Raw genomic sequence first — 25,572 nt, forward strand, 5'->3', positions numbered from 1 at the left:
GGACGATCAGCTGAGGAGGGAGGAGCTCGCATCGGCCCCGCAACTTGTGTCTAAACAGCTCCGTGTTTCCCTAGCTGCCATGTCTGCCTGACGAGCCCCGGATCACAGGGCGAGCCCGGGAGCTGCCGCCATGAGAAGAGACGGGGGATGCGGCATGAGGTCGGCGGTGGGCTTCCTCTCCCGCAGAGGCCTGCTCGGGGACCCCCTGCTGAAGGAGGACTTCCAGCGGAGGAGGCTGCAGGCCTGCAGGAACCTCTACAAGAAGGACCTGCTCGGACACTTCGGTTGTGTCAATGCTATCGAGTTCTCCAACAACGGGGGGCACATGCTGGTGTCAGGTAAGTGCCCCCGGGACCTGCCGGGCCGCACCCCGATATCTGCGCCTCCCCTCCTTGTATGGCCTAGAAGGCTGCTACCTGTGGCTCCCCAGGTGGTGTGAAACTACAACTCCCAGCATCCTCAGCAGCTGCACAGCCACAGGTTACCAATCATTGGCCTAGACCAGATAGATGTATGTGTGACATGAGGGTCCTCCTGTCATCTCTGCTGCCTGTTACTGGGGGTGAGGGTCCTCCTGTCATCTCTGCTGCCTGTTATTGGGGGTGAGGGTCCTCCTGTCATCTCTGCTGCCTGTTATTGGGGGTGAGGGTCCTCCTGTCATCTCTGCTGCCTGTTACTGGGGGTGAGGGTCCTCCTGTCATCACTGCTGCCTGTTACTGGGGGTGAGGGTCCTCCTGTCATCACTGCTGCCTGTTATTGAGGGTGAGGGTCCTCCTGTCATCTCTGCTGCCTGTTACTGGGGGTGAGGGTCCTCCTGTCATCACTGCTGCCTGTTATTGAGGGTGAGGGTCCTCCTGTCACCACTGGGGATGGTTATTGGGGGTGAGGGTCCTCCTGTCACCACTGCGGATGGTTATTGGGGGTGAGGGTCCTCCTGTCATCACTGCGGATGGTTATTGGGGGTGAGGGTCCTCCTGTCATCTCTGCTGCCTGTTACTGGGGGTGAGGGTCCTCCTGTCATCTCTGCTGCCTGTTACTGGGGGTGAGGGTCCTCCTGTCATCTCTGCTGCCTGTTACTGGGGGTGAGGGTCCTCCTGTCATCTCTGCTGCCTGTTACTGGGGGTGAGGGTCCTCCTGTCATCTCTGCTGCCTGTTACTGGGGGTGAGGGTCCTCCTGTCATCTCTGCTGCCTGTTACTGGGGGTGAGGGTCCTCCTGTCATCACTGCGGATGGTTATTGGGGGTGAGGGACCTCCTGTCATCTCTGCTGCCTGTTATTGGGGGTGAGGGTCCTCCTGTCACCACTGCAGATGGTTATTGGGGGTGAGGGTCCTCGTGTCACCACTGCGGATGGTTATTGGGGATGAGGGTCCTCCTGTCACCACTGCGGATGGTTATTGGGGATGAGGGTCCTCCTGTCACCACTGCCAATGGTTATTGGGGGTGAGGGTCCTCCTGTCACCACTGCCGATGGTTATTGGGGGTGAGGGTCCTCCTGTCACCACTGCCGATGGTTATTGGGGGTGAGGGTCCTCCTGTCACCACTGCCGATGGTTATTGGGGGTGAGGGTCCTCCTGTCACCACTGCCGATGGTTATTGGGGGTGAGGGTCCTCCTGTCACCACTGCGGATAGTTATTGGGGATGAGGGTCCTCCTGTCACCACTGCCGATGGTTATTGGGGATGAGGGTCCTCCTGTCATCACTGCGGATGGTTATTGGGGGTGAGGGACCTCCTGTCATCTCTGCTGCCTGTTATTGGGGGTGAGGGTCCTCCTGTCACCACTGCAGATGGTTATTGGGGGTGAGGGTCCTCGTGTCACCACTGCCGATGGTTATTGGGGATGAGGGTCCTCCTGTCACCACTGCCGATGGTTATTGGGGATGAGGGTCCTCCTGTCATCACTGCGGATGGTTATTGGGGGTGAGGGACCTCCTGTCATCTCTGCTGCCTGTTATTGGGGGTGAGGGTCCTCCTGTCACCACTGCAGATGGTTATTGGGGGTGAGGGTCCTCGTGTCACCACTGCCGATGGTTATTGGGGATGAGGGTCCTCCTGTCACCACTGCCGATGGTTATTGGGGATGAGGGTCCTCCTGTCACCACTGCCGATGGTTATTGGGGGTGAGGGTCCTCCTGTCACCACTGCCGATGGTTATTGGGGGTGAGGGTCCTCCTGTCACCACTGCCGATGGTTATTGGGGGTGAGGGTCCTCCTGTCACCACTGCCAATGGTTATTGGGGGTGAGGGTCCTCCTGTCACCACTGCCGATGGTTATTGGGGGTGAGGGTCCTCCTGTCACCACTGCCGATGGTTATTGGGGGTGAGGGTCCTCCTGTCACCACTGCCGATGGTTATTGGGGGTGAGGGTCCTCCTGTCACCACTGCCGATGGTTATTGGGGGTGAGGGTCCTCCTGTCACCACTGCCGATGGTTATTGGGGGTGAGGGTCCTCCTGTCACCACTGCCGATGGTTATTGGGGGTGAGGGTCCTCCTGTCACCACTGCCGATGGTTATTGGGGGTGAGGGTCCTCCTGTCACCACTGCCGATGGTTATTGAGGGTCCTCCTGTCACCACTGCGGATGGTTATTGAGGGTCCTCCTGTCACCACTGCGGATGGTTATTGGGGATGAGGGTCATCCTGTCACCACTGCGGATGATTATTGGGGGTGAGGGTCATCCTGTCACCACTACGGATGGTTATTGGGGATGAGGGTCCACCTGTCACCACTGCGGATGATTATTGGGGATGAGGGTCCACCTATCACCACTGCGGATGATCATTGGGGGTGAGGGTCATCCTGTCACCACTGCGGATGGTTATTGGGGGTGAGGGTCCTCCTGTCACCACTGCGGATGGTTATTGGGGGTGAGGGTCCTCCTGTCACCTCTGTGCTGGTTATTGGGGGTGAGGGTCCTCCTGTCACCACTGCGGATGGTTATTGGGGGTGAGGGTCCTCCTGTCACCTCTGTGCTGGTTATTGGGGGTGAGGGTCCTCCTGTCACCACTGCCGATGGTTATTGAGGGTCCTCCTGTCACCACTGCCGATGGTTATTGGGGGTGAGGGTCCTCCTGTCACCACTGCGGATGGTTATTGAGGGTCCTCCTGTCACCACTGCCGATGGTTATTGGGGGTGAGGGTCCTCCTGTCACCACTGCCGATGGTTATTGGGGGTGAGGGTCCTCCTGTCACCACTGCCGATGGTTATTGGGGGTGAGGGTCCTCCTGTCACCACTGCCGATGGTTATTGGGGGTGAGGGTCCTCCTGTCACCACTGCCGATGGTTATTGGGGGTCAGGGTCCTCCTCTCACCACTGCCGATGGTTATTGGGGGTGAGGGTCCTCCTGTCACTCTGCAACCTGTTATTGGGGGTGAGGGTCCTCCTGTCACCACTGCCGATGGTTATTGGGGGTGAGGGTCCTCCTGTCACTCTGCAACCTGTTATTGGGGGTGAGGGTCCTCCTGTCACTCTGCAACCTGTTATTGGGGGTGAGGGTCCTCCTGTCACTCTGCAACCTGTTATTGGGGGTGAGGGTCCCAAGTGTAATTGGTCAAAATCTTCCATGGGAAAAAAAAAAAGTATTATCTGTCATTCTAATCCTGCTTGTGATGATAATTAGGTGGCTGCTGAAAAGTGATCTGTACAGACCAGGAAGTGGCGCCTATTAGTGGCCAGCATAAAAAGTGCAGCTTAGTTTATTTTTTTTTTATTATACATTTTGACATGGAAAGAAAAAAAAAATAACCTTGCCAAAAATTCTTTAATAACATGTTTAACATAAAACATAATTTTTACCATAGATCTTTTTCTGATGACGCAATGTCAGGAGATATGTACATGTGGAGTGCCCCTTTAACAATAATGATTGGCACCGGACCAGTTGCTCAGGCAGGGCAGGCGTGATGTGTGCACCAGATCGTACGTGTTATGTGTAAACAGGAGCCTTCTGATCCCAGCAGGATAACAACGTCGGAGATTACTGATTCTTCCGAGAGGAAAATAGTTCTTCGGAAACCAAAGCCATAATTTATGTCATCGCCTTGAGACTGTTAACGGGTTTTTCCTGGATATATATAAAAAATATATAGCAAGTATCTATATATCTTCTGCTCCTCAGTTACAGAATGTGTTGTAGTGTATTCAGAAATCTCTCTGCACCCCCTGCTTGTTCAGTGTCTATAATATGATGGTGGACCATTTTTTTGGCGGTTGTCCTTATACCGACTCACTAGCCCATGCACATGCTCACTTGGCTCGGCCGAGCATGCGTGTTCACAGTAGAGACAGGGGTCTGTCACTGCCTTACACCTGTGGCGCTACTATCCTCCCAGAGAACAGAAGGATCGGGCATGTTGAAATGCAATATGTCCTACCTGCTGCTGAGGAGACTCGGGAGGCCCTCCTCTACACAGATATTTATTAGGTTCCCCGTGGCAGACGTATATTATCTGCCTAGTATTGCTTTATAATCCTGCATTTTAACCGCTTCATTACCGGAGTGTTTACCCCCCCCCCCCCCCCCCCCCCAATTACTTACCAGACCAATTTTTTCATTATAGCAATGCAAATAACTGATTAATTTCTGAGCCAGTCTATAAGTATTTGATATTATTTTTCAAGTATATTATATTAGATCTTTTTTTTTTTTGTGTCACTAGATGACAGATATAATATTTTAAAAAATATTGAAGGAAAAACTGGAAATTATGGAAAAAAAAATATTTTTTTCTTTTCTTATTATTTTTTTTCTTCAAAACCCTATTCACACGTCAGTGATTCATGGACAGCACACGCACCCATTCATTTTAATGTCTGTATTGACACATCCGTGTTTTCGCAGGGTCTGTGGTTTTATGCCCTATTTTGTCTATCACACCCATTATAGTCTATGGTCCGTGAAAAACACGGACGCCATTCGTGTTTCACGGACCATTAAAGGGGTTGTCTCACTTCAGTACCGTAAGTGGCATTTATCATGTAGAGATAGTTATACAAGCCACTTACTAATGTATTATTGTCCATATTGCTTCCTTTGCGGGCTGGATTCATTTGTCCATCACATTATACACTGCTCGGATCCAGGGGTTATGACCACCCTGCAATCCAGCAGTGGTGGTCGTGATTGCACAATATAGGAAAAAGCACTAGCCTATGCACACTCCTACAGTCCCCGCCACCAGAGAGGCTGACACTTTTTCCTATAGTGTGCAAGCACGACCACCACTGATGGATTGCAGGGTGGTCTGTAACAATGGAAACGAGCAGTGTATAATGTGATGGGAAAATGAAAACAGCCAGCAAAGGAAGCAATATGGACAATCGCAATACATTAGTAAGTGCCTTGTTTTAACTTTCTCTACATGATAAATGCAACCTACTGAAGTGAGACTACCCCTTTTAAGAGAAGGTGTTCTGAAAATTAAATTTTCAGCTGTGCATTGTCCGTGGAACACGCATGACACATGGACAGTAAAAATGGACACATGGACCAAACACAAAATCTTCACTGATGAATCACTGACCATCTTATCACGGATTTCATCACTGACACGTGAATGAGGCCTGACTGTTACAAAAGATTTAAACATAAAACATTTCTATAACCATCACCGTATGTTTGTACTGTGAAAGTGGACGCTATATGTGCAAAGGACTAGAGCACATTTTGGATTTTGGTGGCCTATTTTTCTTTTGCTGGTTCTATGGCACCGTAATGCCAGTGCAGATGTAGTACAGCACCAAAACATTAGAAACCCCTTCAAAGTGACTATTTTTTTTTCTTATGTTGACCCCTTAAGATATTCATCTTAGAAAAATGTTGACATTTTCATTAAAAAAAGTGTATACATTTCTATATTTTAGACGCACAAAATCTGCTATTCTATTGCCAAAACTAATAACTATATTTTTTATGAAAGAAAATGGGTGAAAAAAAGTGTGTGTGTATGTGTACGTAGTCTGGTATATTATTTTAAAAAATAATAAATATAGCTATAACTATTATATTTTTTTACTTTTTCAGTATTTTTATTTCTGTGGAAAAAATGGAATTAACCCCTTCCTGCCACAGTCAGGGCAGAAAGGGGTTAATTCTCAGACAGCGGGATCACAGTTCACTGTACAGCCAGCAGGGGTCGCTCTGACATAGCTGAAAGCACCCCTGCTGGCTTTATATACTTTTCTTCACATAGAATCCTTGTGACTACTTTGGCTGGGCTCCGGGCTCTTCACTGTGACCGCAGCTGCCTAAGGCCTCATTCACACGACCGTTGTGTGCATCCGCGGCCGTTGCTCCGTTTTCCGTTTTTTTTTTTTGGGCGGACCCATTGACTTTTAATGGGTCCGTGGAAAAATCGGAAAATGCACCGTTTGGCTTCCGCGTCCGTGATCTGTTTTTCCAGTCCGTGAAAAAAATATGACCTGTTCTATTTTTTTCACGGACAACGGTTCATGGACCCATTCAAGTCAATGGGTCCGTGAAAAATCGCAGATGCACACAAGATAGTCATCCGCGTCCGTGATCCGTGTCCGTTTTTCCTATAATTTTCAATGCAAACTTGACTTATTTTTTTTTTTCACTTTTCATGTCCGTGGATCCATCAAAAATCAAGGAAGACCCACGGATGAAAAAACTGACACGGATCACGGAACAACGGAAACCGTTTTTGCGGACCGCAAAAAAAAAAAAACATCCGTGTGCATGAGGCCTAATAATGCGCTCACAGTGATCTGCAGCGCCACAGGGCACTGGCAGATTGTAATGTAACCTGACGCTTTTATACGTCAGGTTACAGTTATCTGCCTAACGCCAGAACGTATAAAGGAGTGCTGCAGTAGGCAAGTGGTTAAGAAAAGGGTCTGTTAAAGGGGTTGTCTAAGGTTGGTTTCAGAGATAAAAAATATTAGGAGCTTGTCAAAATGATAAGCAAACTTATCCCAGCGCCCTCCGATCCAGCACTGCTGCTCTTTCCTCTTCCCTGGGCTGCAGCCAGTGACTGGCCTCAGTGGTGGACGGCACAAGATGGCTGAGCCCAATAATTGGCTGCTGTGTTGTCCAGGACTCTACTGCTGCAGCCAAAACAATAAGTAACAGAAAAGAGCTGACTCTTAACTTAGCGGAGCAGGCACAGGCAGGAGCCTGCTCCGCCAATCATGGCATGTGCTATGCCAGGATTTTGGAGCAGCAATACGCGCTGCAGCCCCATTGATAAAACTTTCAACTCCCGTACGCCCCTGAGCAGTCAGAGGTGTACAGAGAAGTAGATTTTAAGCGCAGAGTGAAATGTGCACTTTAGAGAGGGAAAAGTGTAATAAAAAAAATAAAAAATAAAATATATAAACTATATTACAAAAAGTATATTAATTTATAAGGCCTCATGCACACGACCGTATTTTTTCACGGTCCGCAAAACGGGGTTCCGTTGGTCCGTGATCCGTGACCGTTTTTTCATCCGTGGGTCTTCCTTGATTTTTGGAGCCAAACGGATCCGTCCTGAATTACAATGCAAGTCAATGGGGACGGATCCGTTTGACGTTGACACAATATGGTGCAATTTCAAACGGATCCGTCCCCTATTGACTTTCAATGTAAAGTCAGGAGTTAATATACCATAGGATCCGAGTTTTCTCCAATCCGATGGTATATTTTAACTTGAAGCGTCCCCATCACCATGGGAACGCCTCTATGTTAGAATATACTGTCGGATATGAGTTAGATCGTGCAATTCATATCCGACAGTATATTCTAACACAGAGGCGTTCCCATAGTGATGGGGACGCTTCTAGTTAGAATATACTACGAACTGTGTACATGACTGCCCCCTGCTGCCTGGCAGCACCCGATCTCTTACAGGGGGCTGTGATCCGCACAATTAACCCCTCAGGTGCTGCACCTGAGGGGTTAATTGTGCATATCATAGCCCCCATAAGAGATCAGGGGCTGCCAGGCAGCAGGGGGCAGACCCCCCTCCCTCCCCAGTTTGAATATCATTGGTGGCCAGTGTGCGGCCCCGGCCCCCCCTCCCTCTATTGTATTATCATTGGTGCCAATGTGCGCCCCCCCCCCTCCCTCCCTCTATTGTAATATCATTGGTGGCCAGTGTGCGGCCTCCCCTCTTTCCCCCCCCCCCCCAATCATTGGTGGCAGCGGAGAGTTCCGATCGGAGTCCCAGTTTAATCGCTGGGGCTCCGATCGGTAACCATGGCACCCAGGACGCTACTGCAGGCCTGGTTGCCATGGTTACTTAGCAATATTAGAAGCATCATACTTACCTGCTGCGCTGTCTGTGACCGGCCGGGAGCTCCTCCTACTGGTAAGTGACAGGTCTGTGCGGCGCATTGCTTAATGATCTGTCACTTACCAGTAGGAGGAGCTCCCGGCCGGTCACAGACAGCGCAGCAGGTAAGTATGATGCTTCTAATATTGTAATATTGCTAAGTAACCATGGCAACCAGGCCTGCAGTAGCGTCCTGGTTGCCATGGTTACCGACTGGAGCCCCAGAGCGATTAAACTGGGACTCCGATCGAAACTCTCCGCTGCCACCAATGATCGGGGGGGGAGAGGGGAGGCCGCACACTGGCCACCAATGATATTAATACAATAGAGGGGGGGCCGGGGGGGGGCGCACACTGGCCACCAATGATATTAATACAATAGAGGGGGGGCCGGGGGGGGGGCGCACACTGGCCACCAATGATAATAATACAATAGAGGGGGGGGCCGGGGGAGTCATGTACACAGTTCGTAGAATATTCTAACTAGAAGCGTCCCCATCACTATGGGAACGCCTCTGTGTTAGAATATACTGTCGGATATGAGTTTTCACGAAGGGAAAACTCATCTCTGACAAAGCTTTTATGCAGACGGATCTTCGGATCCGTCTGTATGAAAGTAACCTACGGCCACGGATCACGGACGCGGATGCCAATCTTGTGTGCATCCGTGTTCTTTCACGGACCCATTGACTTGAATGGGTCCGTGAACCGTTGTCCGTCAAAAAAATAGGACAGGTCATATTTTTTTGACGGACAGGAAACACGGATCACGGATGCGGCTGCAAAACGGTGCATTTTCCGATTTTTCCACTGACCCATTGAAAGTAAATGGGTCCGCGAAAAAAAACGGAAAACGGCACAACGGCCGTGTGCATGAGGCCTAAGAAAGAAGGTGGCTCTACTTTCTATCGAGAGGGATATGGTGCTCTTATCGGGACAGTGCTCCTAGTCACTTAAATGTATATATTTTAAAAGTAGATAGGCACTCAATCATCTGTGGTCACCATAAAAAACAAACGTTTATTCGCATTATTCAATCCCAAACGGAGACAAACTAATATATACAGAATAAATCCTATACAACTCTTAAAAACAAAGCAATCCTATGGGCAAAGAAAATTGCAAAGTCAATTAATTGACGTCAATAAAAATGCACCCCCCCCTACCTGTGCGCTCTGGCGTGCCCAGGGGAAGGGGGGGGGGGGCGGTGCACCCCGGGTGCCGGCTCTGACGGGGGTGCCAGCAGGCCCGGAAGCAATGAGCGCTTCCATCAATACAGATGGAAGCGCTCATTGCTGAAGCGCTGACACCCGTGACCCAGTCCCACATACTGCGGCAGGGAGCGGAGCGCATAGTTCCCTGCCCCGCCGCCGATCACCGCCATAGGCTTCAGGCCTGAAGCCTATGCGGTAGTGAAATCCCGGCGCTGGGGCGCGTGATGATGTCATCGCGCGTTCCTGTGCCGGGACTCAGCAGCACAGTGCCGGGACTCTGCAAGCAAGCGCAGGTAAGTATTTAGGTTTTAGGGTTTCCTTCCCTTTTTTTTCTTTTCTTTTTTTTTCTTTCATGTGCCAACTTTGGGGGGACATGAGGGGGCCGGGGTGCACAGAGGACGTGTGGGGGCAAACTTTTATTTTATTTTATAATGTGGCAACTTTGGGGGACATGAGGGGGCCGGGGTGGACAGAGGACGTGTGGGGGCAAACTTTTTATTTTATTTTATTTTATAATGTGGTAACTTTGGGGGACATGAGGGGGGTGCACACAGGAGGACGTGGGGGGAATATGGTGGGATGCTGTGTGGCACAGTGGGGGGGGGGAATTTAATGTGGGGTACACTACTGTGTGGGGGGCAGTGTGGGGGACACTACTGTATGGGGGCAGTGTGGGGGACACTACTGTGTGGGGGGCAGCGTGGGGGAAATTAGTGTGTGGGGGGCAGCGTGGGGGAAATTACTGTGTGGGGGGCAGTGTGGGGGAAATTACTGTGTGGGGGGCAGCGTGGGGGAAATTACTGTGTGGGGGACACTACTGTGTGGGAGGCAGCATGGGGGACACTACTGTGTGGGGGGCAGCATGGGGGACACTACTGTGTGGGGGGCAGCATGGGGGACACTACTGTGTGGGGGGCAGTGTGGGGGAAATTACTGTGTGGGGGGCAGCGTGGGGGAAATTACTGTGTGGGGGACACTACTGTGTGGGAGGCAGCATGGGGGACACTACTGTGTGGGGGGCAGTGTGGGGGACACTACTGTGTGGGGGACACTACTGTGTGGGGGGCAGCGTGGGGGAAATTACTGTGTGGTGGAAATTACTGTGTGGGGGACACTACTGTGTGGGGGGACTACAGTGTGGGGGAAATTACTGTGTGGGGGACACTACTGTGTGGGAGGCAGCATGGGGGACACTACTGTGTGGGGGGCAGTGTGGGGGAAATTACTGTGTGGGGGGCAGCGTGGGGGACACTACTGTGTGGGGGGCAGTGTGGGGGACACTACTGTGTGGGGGGCAGCGTGGGGGAAATTACTGTGTGGTGGAAATTACTGTGTGGGGGACACTACTGTGTGGGGGGACTACAGTGTGGGGGAAATTACTGTGTGGGGGGCAGCATGGGGGCATTGCTATTGGGGAGGCACTGTAGAGGCCAGTCTATTATTTCTGGGGACACTATAGAGGGATTATTACCTGGAGCACAATATAGGGTGTTATTATTATGACTGGGGGCACTCTAGGGGACATTATAGCTGCTGTGGACACTATAGGAGCATTTGGGGTCATTTATGAAACTGGTGTAAAGTAGAACTGGCTTAACAAATTGCTAAGTGTGGCCCCTCAATATAAAGGAGTTGAAAACACCCCTCCTCCAATAGGGAGGAACTGATTTCAAACAACACCGGTTGCAGCACACCTAGACACACCTTTTTTCGTTTTTTGCATCAATCAGGTTGTAATTGATGACACACTGTGTGGACATTCAATCATTACAACCTGATTGATGCAAAAAACGAAAAAAGGTGTGTCTAGGTGTGCTGCAACCGATGTTGTTTGAAATCAGTTCCTCCCTATTGGAGGAGGGGTGTTTTCAACTCCTTTATATTGAGGGGCCACACTTAGCAATTTGTTACGACTAAGGGTACTCACCCGAAACGCGTCACTGTTCCTGCCGTGTACCTGATGGTTATGTCTGTCAACTGCTTATGAATAATAAAGAAGAGCTGAAAGAGGACTCTATCTGTCTCCGGGATCCTTCCTTAACTTTTCATTGCCTGCCACGGGAACACTTCCCCAGGGCCTCTGGAGCCGGGACCATACACATGACCAGAAAGGTGAGCTGGAATAATCTTTTCCATAGAACTGGCTTAGTTGCCCATAGCAACCAATCAGATTTAACCTTTCATTTTTGACAGCTCTTTTGGAAATCCAGTTCTACTTTACACCAGTTTGATAAATGACTCTAATTATGTCTATTAGGGTCACTATTTTTCCAGCAGTATAGTACCTGGGGCATTGGGGGGCACAACGGGCACAGGTATTGGGGGTGGCAGCAGGATGACACTGTGGGGACACCAGGATGGAGAGGTTGATGGAAAAATTGAGAAATCTAACGTGTCTGTGTTACAAACTGTAGAGACAAGATGCGTCTGAAAGACCGTCATGAGAAATTCTAACGGAGGAGAAGAGGAAAGAGAAGGTCTACATGACAGGAGATGTCCCTGGATGTAAGAGGTATGTGGTCAAGTATTGGGGGCGGAGGGGGTGCCAGAGAAATGACCCGCCCCGGGTGCCAGACACCCTGGGCACGCCACTGGCTCACGGGGGTATAATAATACTACCAACTGAATAAAGAAGGTCCACCAATGGTATGTCCACAAATATTAAGAGTAAAAATTTTTGACTTTTGTGTCCAAGTATTATGTATTTCAGCCCGCCGTATCCAAAACAACAGAGTCTCCGAAAGTTTGAACGGGCAGTATTGGTTGTATGATTGAGTGCAGTCTACTTAGTGTCCCATCTGGAACACTGTCCCGTTATTATACAGGTTGCTTCCCATCAATTGTCCTCCCACTGCAAATGTGAACTTGGTATAGAGTATTCTTTTACCGGTGGGTTATTATGGAGTTCAGTGCTCCTGGTGGCGTCCCACGTGTCATGGAGCACTGAGTGTCTCTTACCTCCGCTTAGTTCCCACCGTGATATGTGTAGCGCTGCCTCTGCTCCAAACTCGGCGTCCCACGTGTTCCGATGTATTTCTCGGTTGGTGCTTGCTCTTTGTTGGCATCTCCCACGTGTATCCGACACCTTCGGAGTCGTAGTTCCCGCAGCGGTATCAAATCAATGATGTTGATCTTCGCAGTGAGGATTTATCCTATTTCTGCTGGCAGAATGTTTGCTCTCTAATGTCGCTCCTTCAAAGCATCATATGTACGGGTACTTGAAAGCTGTAATTAATTGAATAAATGATTTGATATATATATTGTCTCTGTTTGGGATGGAATTATGCGAATAAACGTTTGTGTTTTATGGTGACCACAGATGATTGAGTGCCTATCTACTTTTAAAATATACACATCCTAGATCTGAGTTAATTAAATATTCTTCTGAAATACTTGTTGAATGTGCTGACAACAAAATCACACAAAAATTTAAAAATTTAAAAATGGAAATCAAATTTTTCAACCCATGGAGGTCTGGATTTGGAGTCACACTCAAAATTAAAGTGGAAAAACACACTACAGGCTGATCCAACTTTGATGTAATGTCCTTAAAACAAGTCAAAATGAGGCTCAGTAGTGTGTGTGGCCTCCATGTGCCTGTATGACCTCCCTACAACGCCTGTGCATGCTCCTGATGGGGATGCGGACGGTCTCCTGAGGGATCTCCTCCCAGACCTGGACTAAAGCATCTGCCAACTCCTGGACAGTCTGTGGTGCAACGTGACGTTGGTGGATAGAGCGAGACATGATGTCCCAGATGTGCTCAATTGGATTCAGGTCTGGGGAACGGGCGGGCCAGTCCATAGCATCAATGCCTTCGTCTTGCAGGAACTGCTGACACACTCCAGCCACATGAGGTCTAGCATTGTCTTGCATTAGGAGGAACCCAGGGCCAACCGCACCAGCATATGGTCTTACAAGGGGTCTGAGGATCTTATATCGGTACCTAATGGCAGTCAGGCTACCTCTGGCGAGCACATGGAGGTCTGTGCGGCCCTCCAAAGAAATGCCACCCCCACCATTACTGACCCAATGCCAAACCGGTCATGCTGGAGGATGTTGCAGGCAGCAGAACGTTCTCCACGGCGTCTCCAGACTCTGTCACGTCTGTCACATGTGCTCAGTGTGAACCTGCTTTCATCTGTGAAAAGCACAGGGCGCCAGTGGCGAATTTGCCAATCTTGGTGTTCTCTGGCAAATGCCAAACGTCCTGCACGGTGTTGGGCTGTAAGCACAACCCCTACCTGTGGACGTCGGGCCCTCATATCACCCTCATGGAGTCTGTTTCTGACCGTTTGAGCAGACACATGCACATTTGTGGCCTGCTGGAGGTCATTTTGCAGGGCTCTGGCAGTGCTCCTCCTGTTCCTCCTTGCACAAAGGCGGAGGTAGCGGTCCTGCTGCTGGGTTGTTGCCCTCCTACGGCCTCCTCCACGTCTCCTGATGTACTGGCCTGTCTCCTGGTAGCGCCTCCATGCTCTGGACACTACGCTGACAGACACAGCAAACCTTCTTGCCACAGCTCGCATTGATGTGCCATCCTGGATAAGCTGCACTACCTGAGCCACTTGTGTGGGTTGTAGACTCCGTCTCATGCTACCACTAGAGTGAAAGCACTGCCAGCATTCAAAAGTGACCAACACATCAGCCAGGAAGCATAGGAACTGAGAAGTGATCTGTGGTCACCACCTGCAGAACCACTCCTTTATCGGGGGTGTCTTGCTAATTGCCTATAATTTCCACCTGTTGTCTATCCCATTTGCACAACAGCATGTGAAATTGATTGTCACTCAGTGTTGCTTCCTAAGTGGACAGTTTGATTTCACAGAAGTGTGATTGACTTGGAGTTACATTGTGTTGTTTAAGTGTTCCCTTTATTTTTTTGAGCAGTGTATTACAAAAAGTGTTATTAGGACATTAGGGACAGGTTGACAAAAATGGATACAAAAGTTTAGTTACTCTTTAAATATTTGGCTTTCACAATAATGGCGCTTTTCACGCAAAAACAATAGTATTTTTTTATGTTGCCATATTCGTTTTTCCAATAACGTAGCTGTATATGGGCTGTCTTGTGGGGCAAGATGTCGTTTTCATTGGTATCATTGTGGTTTACATGGGACTTACTGATTAACATTTATGATATTTTTTTGGTAGGCGATACCAAAAAAAAAAAAAACAATTCCATTATTTTATGTTCACGGGACAGTTTAAATATCATTAAAACCGTGTATCGCTCCCGATGGATAGGATTACACCTATAAAGAAACATGGGGAAAATTTATAAATCCCCAAGCTCCAGGATTCAGGCTTCAGAAATACACAAAAATTGGCCTTTTTGATATTTAGCATTTTTAATCCACTTATTACAGTGGGGAAGTGGTTGGTCATGGTTGGGGCTCATATACACGACCGTATCTAATCCGCATTTTTTGCAGATCGGATATGAACCTATTAATTTCAGAGAGGCCACAAAAGATGTGATGTCCGCATCTAAGTATCTATTCTGCGGCCCTGCATAGATAGAACATGCATAGTCCTATTCTTGTCTTTTTTGCAGACAAGCATAGGGTATTCGTACAGTAGTTTAAAAAAAAATAAAAAATAGTGGAGAGCACACGGCCAGGATCCATGTTTTGCTGATATGGTCCTGTGCATGAGCCCTTAGCCAGTCGAGCCTATTTGAGCCAGATTTATCAACTGTGACTCCCAAAAAAATAAGTAGCACAAGTTTTCACCATCTTACTCCAGTAAAGGGGTAGCATAAAAATTCCCCTATCTTCTCCATTCGGACCAGACCACCATGACGACTTCTTTCAGCCATGTCTAATCTCTTCAGAGTTTGTTACACAGACATCTTAGATTCCTACTTTTCCATAATCCTTGCCAACACCTCATCCTGTCACCCCAATACTGTGCCTGCTGTGCTCCCCAATACTATACTGCAGAAACAGATCTGAAAATACTACTGCCAGAGGTGGGGGAGTGTATCATTCAAGAATTATTACCTCATAGTGCGCCGCAAGTAGTGCCGTTTACAGGAATAGTGTCCCTCATAAACATAGTGTACCCCAAAAATAATTGTGTTAAACAGTGCCAGGGTGCCCCCACAGTAATAGTACTCCCAAAAGTCCTACCAATAGTAATAATTGTCACCCAGGGTGACCTTAGTTGTAATAATGTCCCTACAGTAAACGACCCCCATTGTGCCCTAGAAATGATAATGCCACCATAGTGCCCATACTAGTAATCATGTTCCCTGTAGTCCCCCCAATAGTAATAATGCCCACCTATAATGCCCCCAGTGGTTCTAATTGCCCTGTAGTGCTCCAGTAGTATTGAAGCCCACCACAGTGCCCTTTAGTAGTTATAAAGCCCACCATAATGTCAAAGTAGTATTAAAGGGGTTGTCTCATCATAGAAAATGGGGGCATATCGCTAGTATATTCCCCCATTGTCCTATATCGAGAACGGAGCCCCACAAGTGAAAGAGGGCGCACTGCGCAGCCGCCCTCCATTCATTTACTTTGGGGTCGGCGAAAATAGCCAAGTGCTGGCTTAGTTAATTCCATCAGCCCCATAGAAGTGAATGGGAGCAGGGGCTGCACATGCGCGGTGCGCTCCCATTTACTTCTATGGGGAGCTCACTTGGTGGTGGCCAAACCGGAGTCCTCCAGCCACCACCTTGTGGGCGGTGGGACCCGCCCATATATCGAGAACTGAGCCCCGCAAGTGAAGGAGGGCGCATGCGCAGCCGCCCTCAATTCATTCTCAATGCAGCCTGCCCCATAGAAATGAATAGGAGCGGGGGTCGCGCAAGGACGGTACGCTCCCTTTCACTTCTATGGGGAGCCAGTTTGGTGGTGGCCGGACCGGAGTCCTCCAGCCACCACCTTGCTGGGCTCCGTTCTCGATATAGGTGCGGGTTCCAGCGGTGGGACCTGCACCTATAAGACAATGGGGGCATATCCAAGCGATATATGCCCCCATTATTCATGATGTGACAACCCCTTTAAAGCCTTCAGTTTGTAAATATACCACTTATAGTGGCCCCCAGTAGTAATGACACCCACTATAGTATGCCCAGAAGTAATAATGCCTGCCTATAGTGTCCCCAGTTGTAATAAAGCCCCATGTGTGGGAGTAAAATCTAGATCTCTTCATAGTTACCCCAGTAGTACCAGTGCTCCCTTATAGTACCCCCTCACCCTGCAGCACGTACCCCTTAGGGTATGCATACCGCAGGTTGCGAAACTCTGTTCTAGAGAATCTCCATTTAAACTAACATGGCAAAATCTGAAGAACAAGTAATACAATTGGGAAAAAACAGGGGTCCGCTGGAGCAGTGGACTGAGAGTATCTGGGAATGTAATGGTGTTATTTTTTTTTTAGATGGGTGCAGGCAGGGAACCACGAGGGTAAAAATGGATCGGTAATGATTGATTCTTTAATAAATTAAAAATATATATATATGCACAAAACCATCGACAAGTTTTATAAAACTTACATAGAGCATTCACATACAGGTTAATATGTCTTAAAACATAGATGGACGTGTCCCTCTGATTCTGTGCAGTGGTAGCAGTGGAGGGTACAATGACCGGGTCCATCACCGATGTAAACGCAGCTGAAAAACATGAACTTCATTATTTCTGTCCTTCTACAAGAAGACTTGTAGGTGGGACATGAATCTCCTCAGATCTCTGGTATCTCGTGGCCGACATGTAAACATATATACGTGGGCCTGACTATATGAGCCCACCCCTCGTGCCTCTCCCTCTTCTTATCTGCCTCAATCCATATCCATTTGCCTCCTTATCTTACCATGAACAAGTGGTGGCCACAAGAGAAATCATCTGAGGCCACCATAGATACAGTCCGCTCACTGGTGCAGAAACAATCAGAAGCAAAGTATTGACATCTCTATTCTGTCAAGTTCTATTCTGCCATGAAAGTTCCATGAAATGTGTTTTTCTCAGATTTTCTTTCTTTAAAGAGACACATCAAAAAGTGACTTTTAGGCCATGTTCAGACATGAAGTACTTGGTGTGGTCCACAGCAGTGCACAACACAATACATTTGGATGGTATTTTCAAAACTAACTATAAGAAGCGGAAAACCTCCACATGGAAACGCGAGCCTGCAGATTTTACAGTTCACAACACGCTCATTCCGATGCGGCAAATTTTTACCCTTTTATTTTGTTGGTGGAAATCTTAAGCAAAATGGGCATGCAAATTTTAAGCGGCATCACAGCAGATTTGAATCTAAACCCAGGGTCATTTTAACACATTGGTGGGCCCAAAGTGAAAGGTGTCAGGACTGGCCCCACTTGTGAACGTCAGAAGAACAATTCAATTCACCAGTTTTATAGAGTCCTATCTAAGGGCTTGTGTGCTGGCCGTGCCTGTATTGTGCCCCACAAACAGCGGGTCCCAGCCGTTTGTGCACCGTATCACGGAGGCGGACACCTTTAATTGAATGGGTCTGCAATCTGGACGGTGCGGTGTGGAACAGACCGTGGAGTGCTTCTATCGGGTTTCTGTCCGTGCCTCCGCACCGCAAAGTAGTAGAACTTGAATCGGCGTGCATCCGTCTGCGCCAGCCACACGGAAGGTTCCCAGTTTGCGGTCCCCAGTGCATGGAACGGGCAGCACACGTGTGCATGAGCCCAAAGGCCCCTTTCACACGAGTGATTTTTCCACGCGGTGTGCAATGTGTGACGTGAACGCATAGCACCCGCACTGAAGTCTGACCCATTCATTTCCATGGGTCTGTGTACATGAGCGTTTTTTTCACGCATCAGTTCTGCGTTGCGTGAAAAACGCAGCATGTTCTATATTCTGAGTTTTTCACGCAGCCCTGCCCCCATAGAAGTGAATGGGGCTTCAGTGAAAAACGCATTGCATCCGGAAGCAAGTGCGGATGCAGTGCGTTTTTCACTGATGGTTGCTAGGAGATGTTGTTTGTAAACCTTCCGTTTTTTATTACGCGCGTGAAAAACGCATCAAAACACATTGCACCCGCGCGGAAAAAAACCTGAACGCAATCGCAGACAAAACTGACTGAACTTGCTTGCAAAATGGTGCAAATTTCACTGAACGCATTCGGAGCCAATCCGTCACACTCGTGTGAAAGGGGCCTTAGGCCTTTTTCACACGGGCGAGTATTCCGCGCGGGTGCAATGCGTGAGGTGAACGCATTGCACCCGCACTGAATCCTGACCCATTCATTTCTATGGGGCTGTGCACACGAGCGGTGATTTTCACACATCACTTGTGCGTTGCGTGAAAATCGCAGCATGCTCCTCTTTGTGCGTTTTTCACGTAACGCAGGCCCCATAGAAATGAATGGGGTTGCGTGAAAATCGCAAGCATCCTCAAGCAAGTGCGGATGCGGTGCGATTTTCACGCACGGTTGCTAGGTGACTATCGGGATGGGGACCCGATCATTATTATTTTCCCTTAAAAAATGGTTATAAGGGAAAATAATAGCATTCTGAATACAGAATGCATAGTACAATAGGGCTGGAGGGGTTAAAAAAAATATAAAAAGAATTTAACTAACCTTAATCCACTTGTTCGCGCAGCCGGCATCTCTTCTGTCTTCATCTGTGAGCAATAGGACCTTTGATGACGTCCCTGCATTCATCACATGGTCCGTCACATGATCCATCACCATAGTGATGGATCATGTGATGAGCCATGTGATGAGCGTAGTGACGTCATCAAAGGTCCTATTCCTCACAGAACAAGACAGAAGAGATGCCGGCTGCGCGAACAAGTGGATTAAGGTGAGTTAAATTTTTATTTATTTTTTTAACCCCTCCAGCCCTATTGTACTATGCATTCTGTATTCAGAATGCTATTATTTCCCCTTATAACCATGTTATAAGGGGAAATAATACAATCTACACTACAACTAACCCAAACCTGAACTTCTGTGAAGAAGTTCGGGTCTGGGTACCACAGTTAGTTTTTTATCACGCGCGTGCAAAACACATTGCACCCGCGCGATAAAAACTGAACATCGGAACGCAATCGCAGTCAAAACTGTCTGCAATTGCATTCCTACTCGCGCGGGTTTGCCGCAATACACCGGGACGCCTCCGGACCTAATCTGGACACGCTCGTCTGCAAGGGGCCTTACAGTTCTGGAATGTTCTGGATAACACTGGCAGCATTATGCCAGTGTTATTCAGTACATTCTAGAACTGTAAGGTCCCTTTCACACGAGCGAGTTTTCCGCGCGGGTGAAATGCGTGACGTGAACGCATAGCACCCGCACTGAATCCTGACCCATTAATTTCAATGGGTCTGTGTACATGAGCGTTGTTTTTCACGCATCAGTTCTGCGTTGCGTGAAAATTGCAGCATGTTCTATATTCTGCGTTTTTCACGCAGCCCTGGCCCCATAGAAGTGAATGGGGCTGCGTGAAAAACGCATTGCATCCGCAAGCAAGTGCAGGTGCGATGCATTTTTCGCTGATGATTGCTAAGAGATGTTGTTTGTAAACATTCAGTTTTTTATCACGCGCTTGAAAAACGCATCAAAACGCATTGCACCCGCGCGGAAAAAACTGAACAACTAAACGCAACCGCAGACAAAACTGACTGAACTTGCTTGCAAAATAGTGCGAGTTTCACTGAACGCACTCTGAACGCATCCGGCCCCAATCCGCAACGCCCGTGTGAAACCAGCCTAAGGCCCCTTTCACACGGGCGAGTATTCCGCGCGGATGCGATGCGTGAGGTGAACGCATTGCACCCGCACTGAATACCGACCCATTCATTTCTATGGGGCTGTTCAGATGAGCGGTGATTTTCATGCATCACTTATGCGTGAAAATCGCAGCATGCTCTATATTCTGCGTTTTTCACGCAACGCAGGCCCCATAGAAGTGAAAGGGGTTGCGTGAAAATCGCAAGCATCCGCAAGCAGGTGCGGATGCGGTGCGATTTTCACGCACGGTTGTTAGGAGACGTTCGGGATGGAGACCCGATCATTATTACTTTCCCTTATAACATGGTTATAAGGGAAAATAATAGCATTTTGAATACAGAATGCAAAGTAAAACAGCGCTGGAGGGGTTAAAAAATAAATAAAAAATCATTTAACTCACCTTAATCCACTTGATCGCGATGTCGGCATCTCCTTCTGTCCCCTTTACTGAATAGGACCTGTGGTGAGCATTAATTATAGGATCAAGGACCTTTGATGACGTCACTCCGGTCATCACATGGTACGTCACATGATCTTTTACCATGGTGAATCACCATGGTAAAAGATCATGTGACGTACCATGTGATGACCGGAATGACGTCACCACAGGTCCTGTTGCTGCACAGAGATCAGATGAAGCCAGAAGGAGATGCCGGGCCGCGAACAAGTGGACTAAGGTGAGTTAAAATATTTTTTATTTTTTTTTAACCCCTCCAGCGATGTTTTACTATGCAGTCTGTATTCAGAATGCTATTATTTTCCCTTATAACCATGTTATAAGGGAAAATAATACTATTTACAGAACACCGATCCCAAGCCTGAACTTCTGTGAAGAAGTTCGGGTTTGGGTACCAAACACGCACGATTTTTCTCACGCGAGTGCAAAACGCATTACAATGTTTTGCACTCGTGCGGAAAAATCGCGGGTGTTCCCGCAACGCACCCGCACATTTTCCCGCAACGCCCGTGTGAAAGAGGCCTAAGGGTTACATAGCATTATAAATCAATATAATGCTATGTGACCCCCAGCAGCGATGGGAGTTCAGGCCGGGTGCTGCGATGCGGACTTGCAGCGTGACCAACGCTCGTCTGCAAGGGACCTTAGGGTGAATAGGACAAGGGATTAAAAGATCCCAGGTTCTAGCCCCTGAGGGGGGAAATAGTTATTCATAAAAAAAAAAAAAAAAGCCAAAATATTACCGTAAGTATAAATCACCCCCTTTCCCATTTTTATATATAAACATATCGCATATTGCGAAGTCCAAAAAGTCCAAACTATTAAAATATAAAATAAAAAAAGATGCCGTAACAGAAAAAACTTATCGGCCTAAAAGTTCACAGGTTATCGGCTCTAAAAAATTTATATCGGTCGATCCCTAGTGCATGTGCACTGTCCTATGGTTCAACCAGGCAAAATCCACTGCAGAAGTTCTGCTATGTGTGAACTTATAGCTAAGGCTACGTTTTGGAGTCCGCAAATTATCAATCCAGAAAACACGGATACTGCCTTGTTGAAAATGCCTTTTCTTGTCGGCAAAAGGGACAAGTATAGGACATGTTTTATTTTTTTACGGCCCCATTGAAATGAATGTGTCCACATCCAATCTGCATTTTTTGCGGATTGGATGCGGACCAAAAATACTGTTGTGTGCATGGGGCCTAAGGCACCTTTCACACGAGCGAGTTTTCCGCGTGGGTGCAATGTGTGACGTGAACGCATAGCACCCCCTCTGAATCCTGACCCATTCAATTCAATGGGTCTGTGTACATGAGCGTTGTTTTTCACTCATCAGTTCTGCGTTGCGTGAAAAACACTGCATGTTCTATAGGCCTCATGCACACGACCGTTGTGTATTTTGCGGTCCGCAAATTGCGAATCTGCAAAACACGGATGGCGTTCGTGTGCGTTCCACAATTTTCAGAACGGCACGAACAGCCATTAATATAACTGCCTATTGTTGTCCGCAAAACGGACAAGAATAGGACAGGTTATATTTTTTTTGAGGACCACGGAACAGAGCGACGGATGCGGACAGCACACGGAACGTTGTTTTGCGGACCAAAACAACGTTCGTTTGCATGAGGCCATATTCTGAGTTTTTCACACAGCCCTGGACCCATAGAAATGAATGGGGCTTCAGTGAAAAACGCATTGCATCCAGAAGCAAGTGCTGATGCAATGTGTTTTTCACTGATGGTTGCTAGAAGATGTTGTTTGTAAACCATCAGTTTTTTTATCACGCGCGTGAAAAACGCATCAAAACGCATTGCACCTGCGTGGAAAAAACTGAACAACTGAATGCAATTGCAGACAAAACTGACTGAACTTGCTTGCAAAATGGTGCGAGTTTCCCTGAACGCATCTGGAACCAGACCGTCACGCTCGTGTGAAAGAGGCCTTAGGCTGAGTTCACACGGGCGAGATTTCCGCGCGGGTGCAATGCGGGAGGTGAACGCATTGCACCCGCACTGAATCTGGACCAATTCATTTCTATGGGGCTGTGCACATGAGCTGTGATTTTCACGCATCACTTATGTGTTGCGTGAAATTCGCAGCATGCTCTATATTGTGCGTTTATCACGCAACGCAGGCCCCATAGAAGTGAATGGGGCTGAGTGAAAATCGCAAGCATCCGCAAACAAGTGCGGATGCGGTGCGATTTTCACGCATGGTTGCTAAGATGACAGTCTATTCGCTGTATTATTTTCCCTTATAACATGGTTATAAGGGAAAATAATAGCATTCTTTAATACAGAATGCTTAGTAGGTGGTCAATTGAGGGTTAAAAAATAAAAAATAATTAACTCGCCTTCTCCTCTTGATCGCGTAGTTACCGGTCTCTTCTTACTTCTTTAATCATGAGCTGCCGGCTAAAGGACCTGTGGTGACTTCAGATCACATGATCCAATCACATGATCCATCACCGTGGTGATGGATCATGTGATGAGCGCAGTGACGTCATCAAAGGTCCTTTTGCCAGGTGCTGAAGAAAGAAGCGGAGATCCGCTACGCGACCAAGTGGATGGGGTGAGTTAAATTTGTTTATTATTTTTTAACCCCTCCATCCCTATTTTACTATGCATTCTGTATTCAGAATGCTATTATTTTCCTTTTATAACCATGTTATAAGGGAAAATAATAAAGATCGGATCCCAATCGTCACCTAGCAACCATGCGTGAGAATCGCACCGCATCCACACTTGCGGATGCTTGCGATTTTCACACAGCCCTATTCACTTCTATGGGGCCTGCGTTGCGTGAAAAACACACAATATAGAGCATGCTGCGATTTTTCACGCAACGCACAAGTGATGAGTGAAAACCACTGCTCATGTGCACAGCCCCATTGAAGTGAATGGGTCCGATTCAGTGCGGGTGCAATGCGTTCGCCTCACGGAAAACTCGCCTGTGTGAAAGAGGCCTAAGGGTTTGTTTTTACTTATATTCGGAGCGTGAAGTCCCCGGTGTATATGTCCCAGGTGGACGTACCCTCACTGCAGATTGGTAATGCTTCTGGCTGTAATGTTTTCTATTTTCCGAATTTCTGTCCGTTCTGTCAGTACACTTGGGAACCTTTGCTGGATCAGACCTGTCATTCGGTGTGTAGAAACGGTCATTCCCGATAATTGGCCTGTGTAAAAGGCGATCACCCGATGAATGAACGCCCGTTGATTAGGTGGTATCTAAAATCTTCATTTCTGTGCAGAAGATGGTGCGGACCAAACGGGGATCTGCTGCCCAGGAACAGTGGTTTCCCATGAGGACAGATAACCTCTGTAGTGATTACTGATCCCCATACAGCAGGGGTGATGGCTGCATGTATCTCCGCTGATCAGCAGGTAATTATTGAGAACAGTTGGTTTGTTCCCGATAATTGCCTGAAACATCAGTCTGTGTAAAAGGAACATTTGTTTTCCAGTGGGAGATTATTATGTCAGTGTAAGCACATTAAACCAATATTTGTGCCTTAACACTACAATCTGATTTGCTGCCTTCTTACAGGAGGAGATGACCGCCGCGTGTTGCTGTGGCACATGGAAAGAGCCATCCAAGCAAAAGCTAAGCCCATCCAGCTTAAAGGGGAACATCATTCAAACATCTTTTGCCTGGCGTTCAATAGCTGCAATACCAAGGTGTTCTCCGGAGGTAAGTTCTTCATTCTCTTAAAGACATATTTAAGCAAATGGTTTATGTTAATAATCAAGAAGTCTTTCAGACAGAACGGTCAGGTGTGACGTACAGTGGGGATCATTTACTAAGGGTCCATTCACACGTCCGCAAAATGGGTCTGCATCCATTCCGCAATTTTGCGGAACAGGTGCGGACCCATTTATTTTCAATGGGGCCGAAATGTGCTGTCCACATCCGCATTTGCAGATCCGCAAAAAAATAGAACATGTCCCAGAAAAGGCATTTTCTATGAGAGTGCCGGCAACACAAATGCGGAACACACATTGCCAGTGTCCGTGTTTTGCGGATCCGCAAAACACATACGGACGTGTGAATGGACCCTAAGACCGGCTTTTTACTCCAGTCTTAGACCCCCCCCCCCCCTTACCCCTTGCACTGCCATAAGAGTCGGCTAATTTATGACGAGGCGTGTGCCTCGACATAAATTAGGCAAAACTACGGCAGTCCATGTGCCTGGAGTAAAAATGACTTTTTCACAACATTTATGTCTGCTTCCAGGCGTAAATGTTAGTAAATTTTCTGGCCTCCGACACGCCGCCACTGCGCCCATTTTACTCAACTGCCAAAAGCTGGCCACGCCACTAAACATTGTTTCAAGGCCAGTAAAAAAAAAAGTCCCTTAATGATCCCCAGTGTGTGTGTGTACAGGTACATATAGTTCTTGGAATAAAGGATTGAGGAACTTTGGGGGGAGGATTTATTAAAGCCAGCGTTTTATACACCAGTCTTATTCAGAAGTGCGTTGGGATAAGACACACTCAATTTATTAAGGGGCGCAAGCCTGTTAATAAATTTTTAGCTTTTTCTGCCAGTCCATAGACCAGCTATGGCTCAGGCTATTTTCACACTTACGTTGTTGTTTTCCGGTGTTTAGATCCGGCAGAGGATCTCAGTTCACAGAAAAAACTTTTCCGTTTAGTCCTCATGAATTCTGAATGGAAAGAGATCCGTTCAGGATGTCTTCCATTCTGGCAGCATTCCGTTTTGTGGCCTGTGCAAGCTGCAGTTTTGTGTCTGGTCATAAAAACGGGAAAAAAACCGAATCCAGCACTGATCAAACCGGATCCAGCACTGAAAACAATGCAAGTCAATAGTGGCGTATTTAAATTTTTTTAGGAGCCCAAAACACTGAATCCGTCATCACTTACAATGTATTTAGTGACTGAT

General features: G+C 47.8%; 1 protein-coding gene across 1 annotated transcript in view; it reads left to right on the plus strand.

Moving 5' to 3' along the window:
- DCAF5 (DDB1 and CUL4 associated factor 5) overlaps positions 1–25,572 on the plus strand; it is a 58,046-nt gene continuing 32,474 nt past the window's right edge. The window contains exons 1-2 of the mRNA XM_040411783.1: positions 1–338; positions 24,217–24,360. Of these exons, the coding sequence (XP_040267717.1) occupies positions 131–338; positions 24,217–24,360 (352 nt within the window). The 5' untranslated portion in view covers positions 1–130. The remainder of the gene's footprint in view (positions 339–24,216; positions 24,361–25,572) is intronic.

This window comes from Bufo bufo, chromosome 11 (assembly GCF_905171765.1).
Source record: "Bufo bufo chromosome 11, aBufBuf1.1, whole genome shotgun sequence".
Taxonomy (NCBI): Eukaryota; Metazoa; Chordata; class Amphibia; order Anura; family Bufonidae; genus Bufo; species Bufo bufo.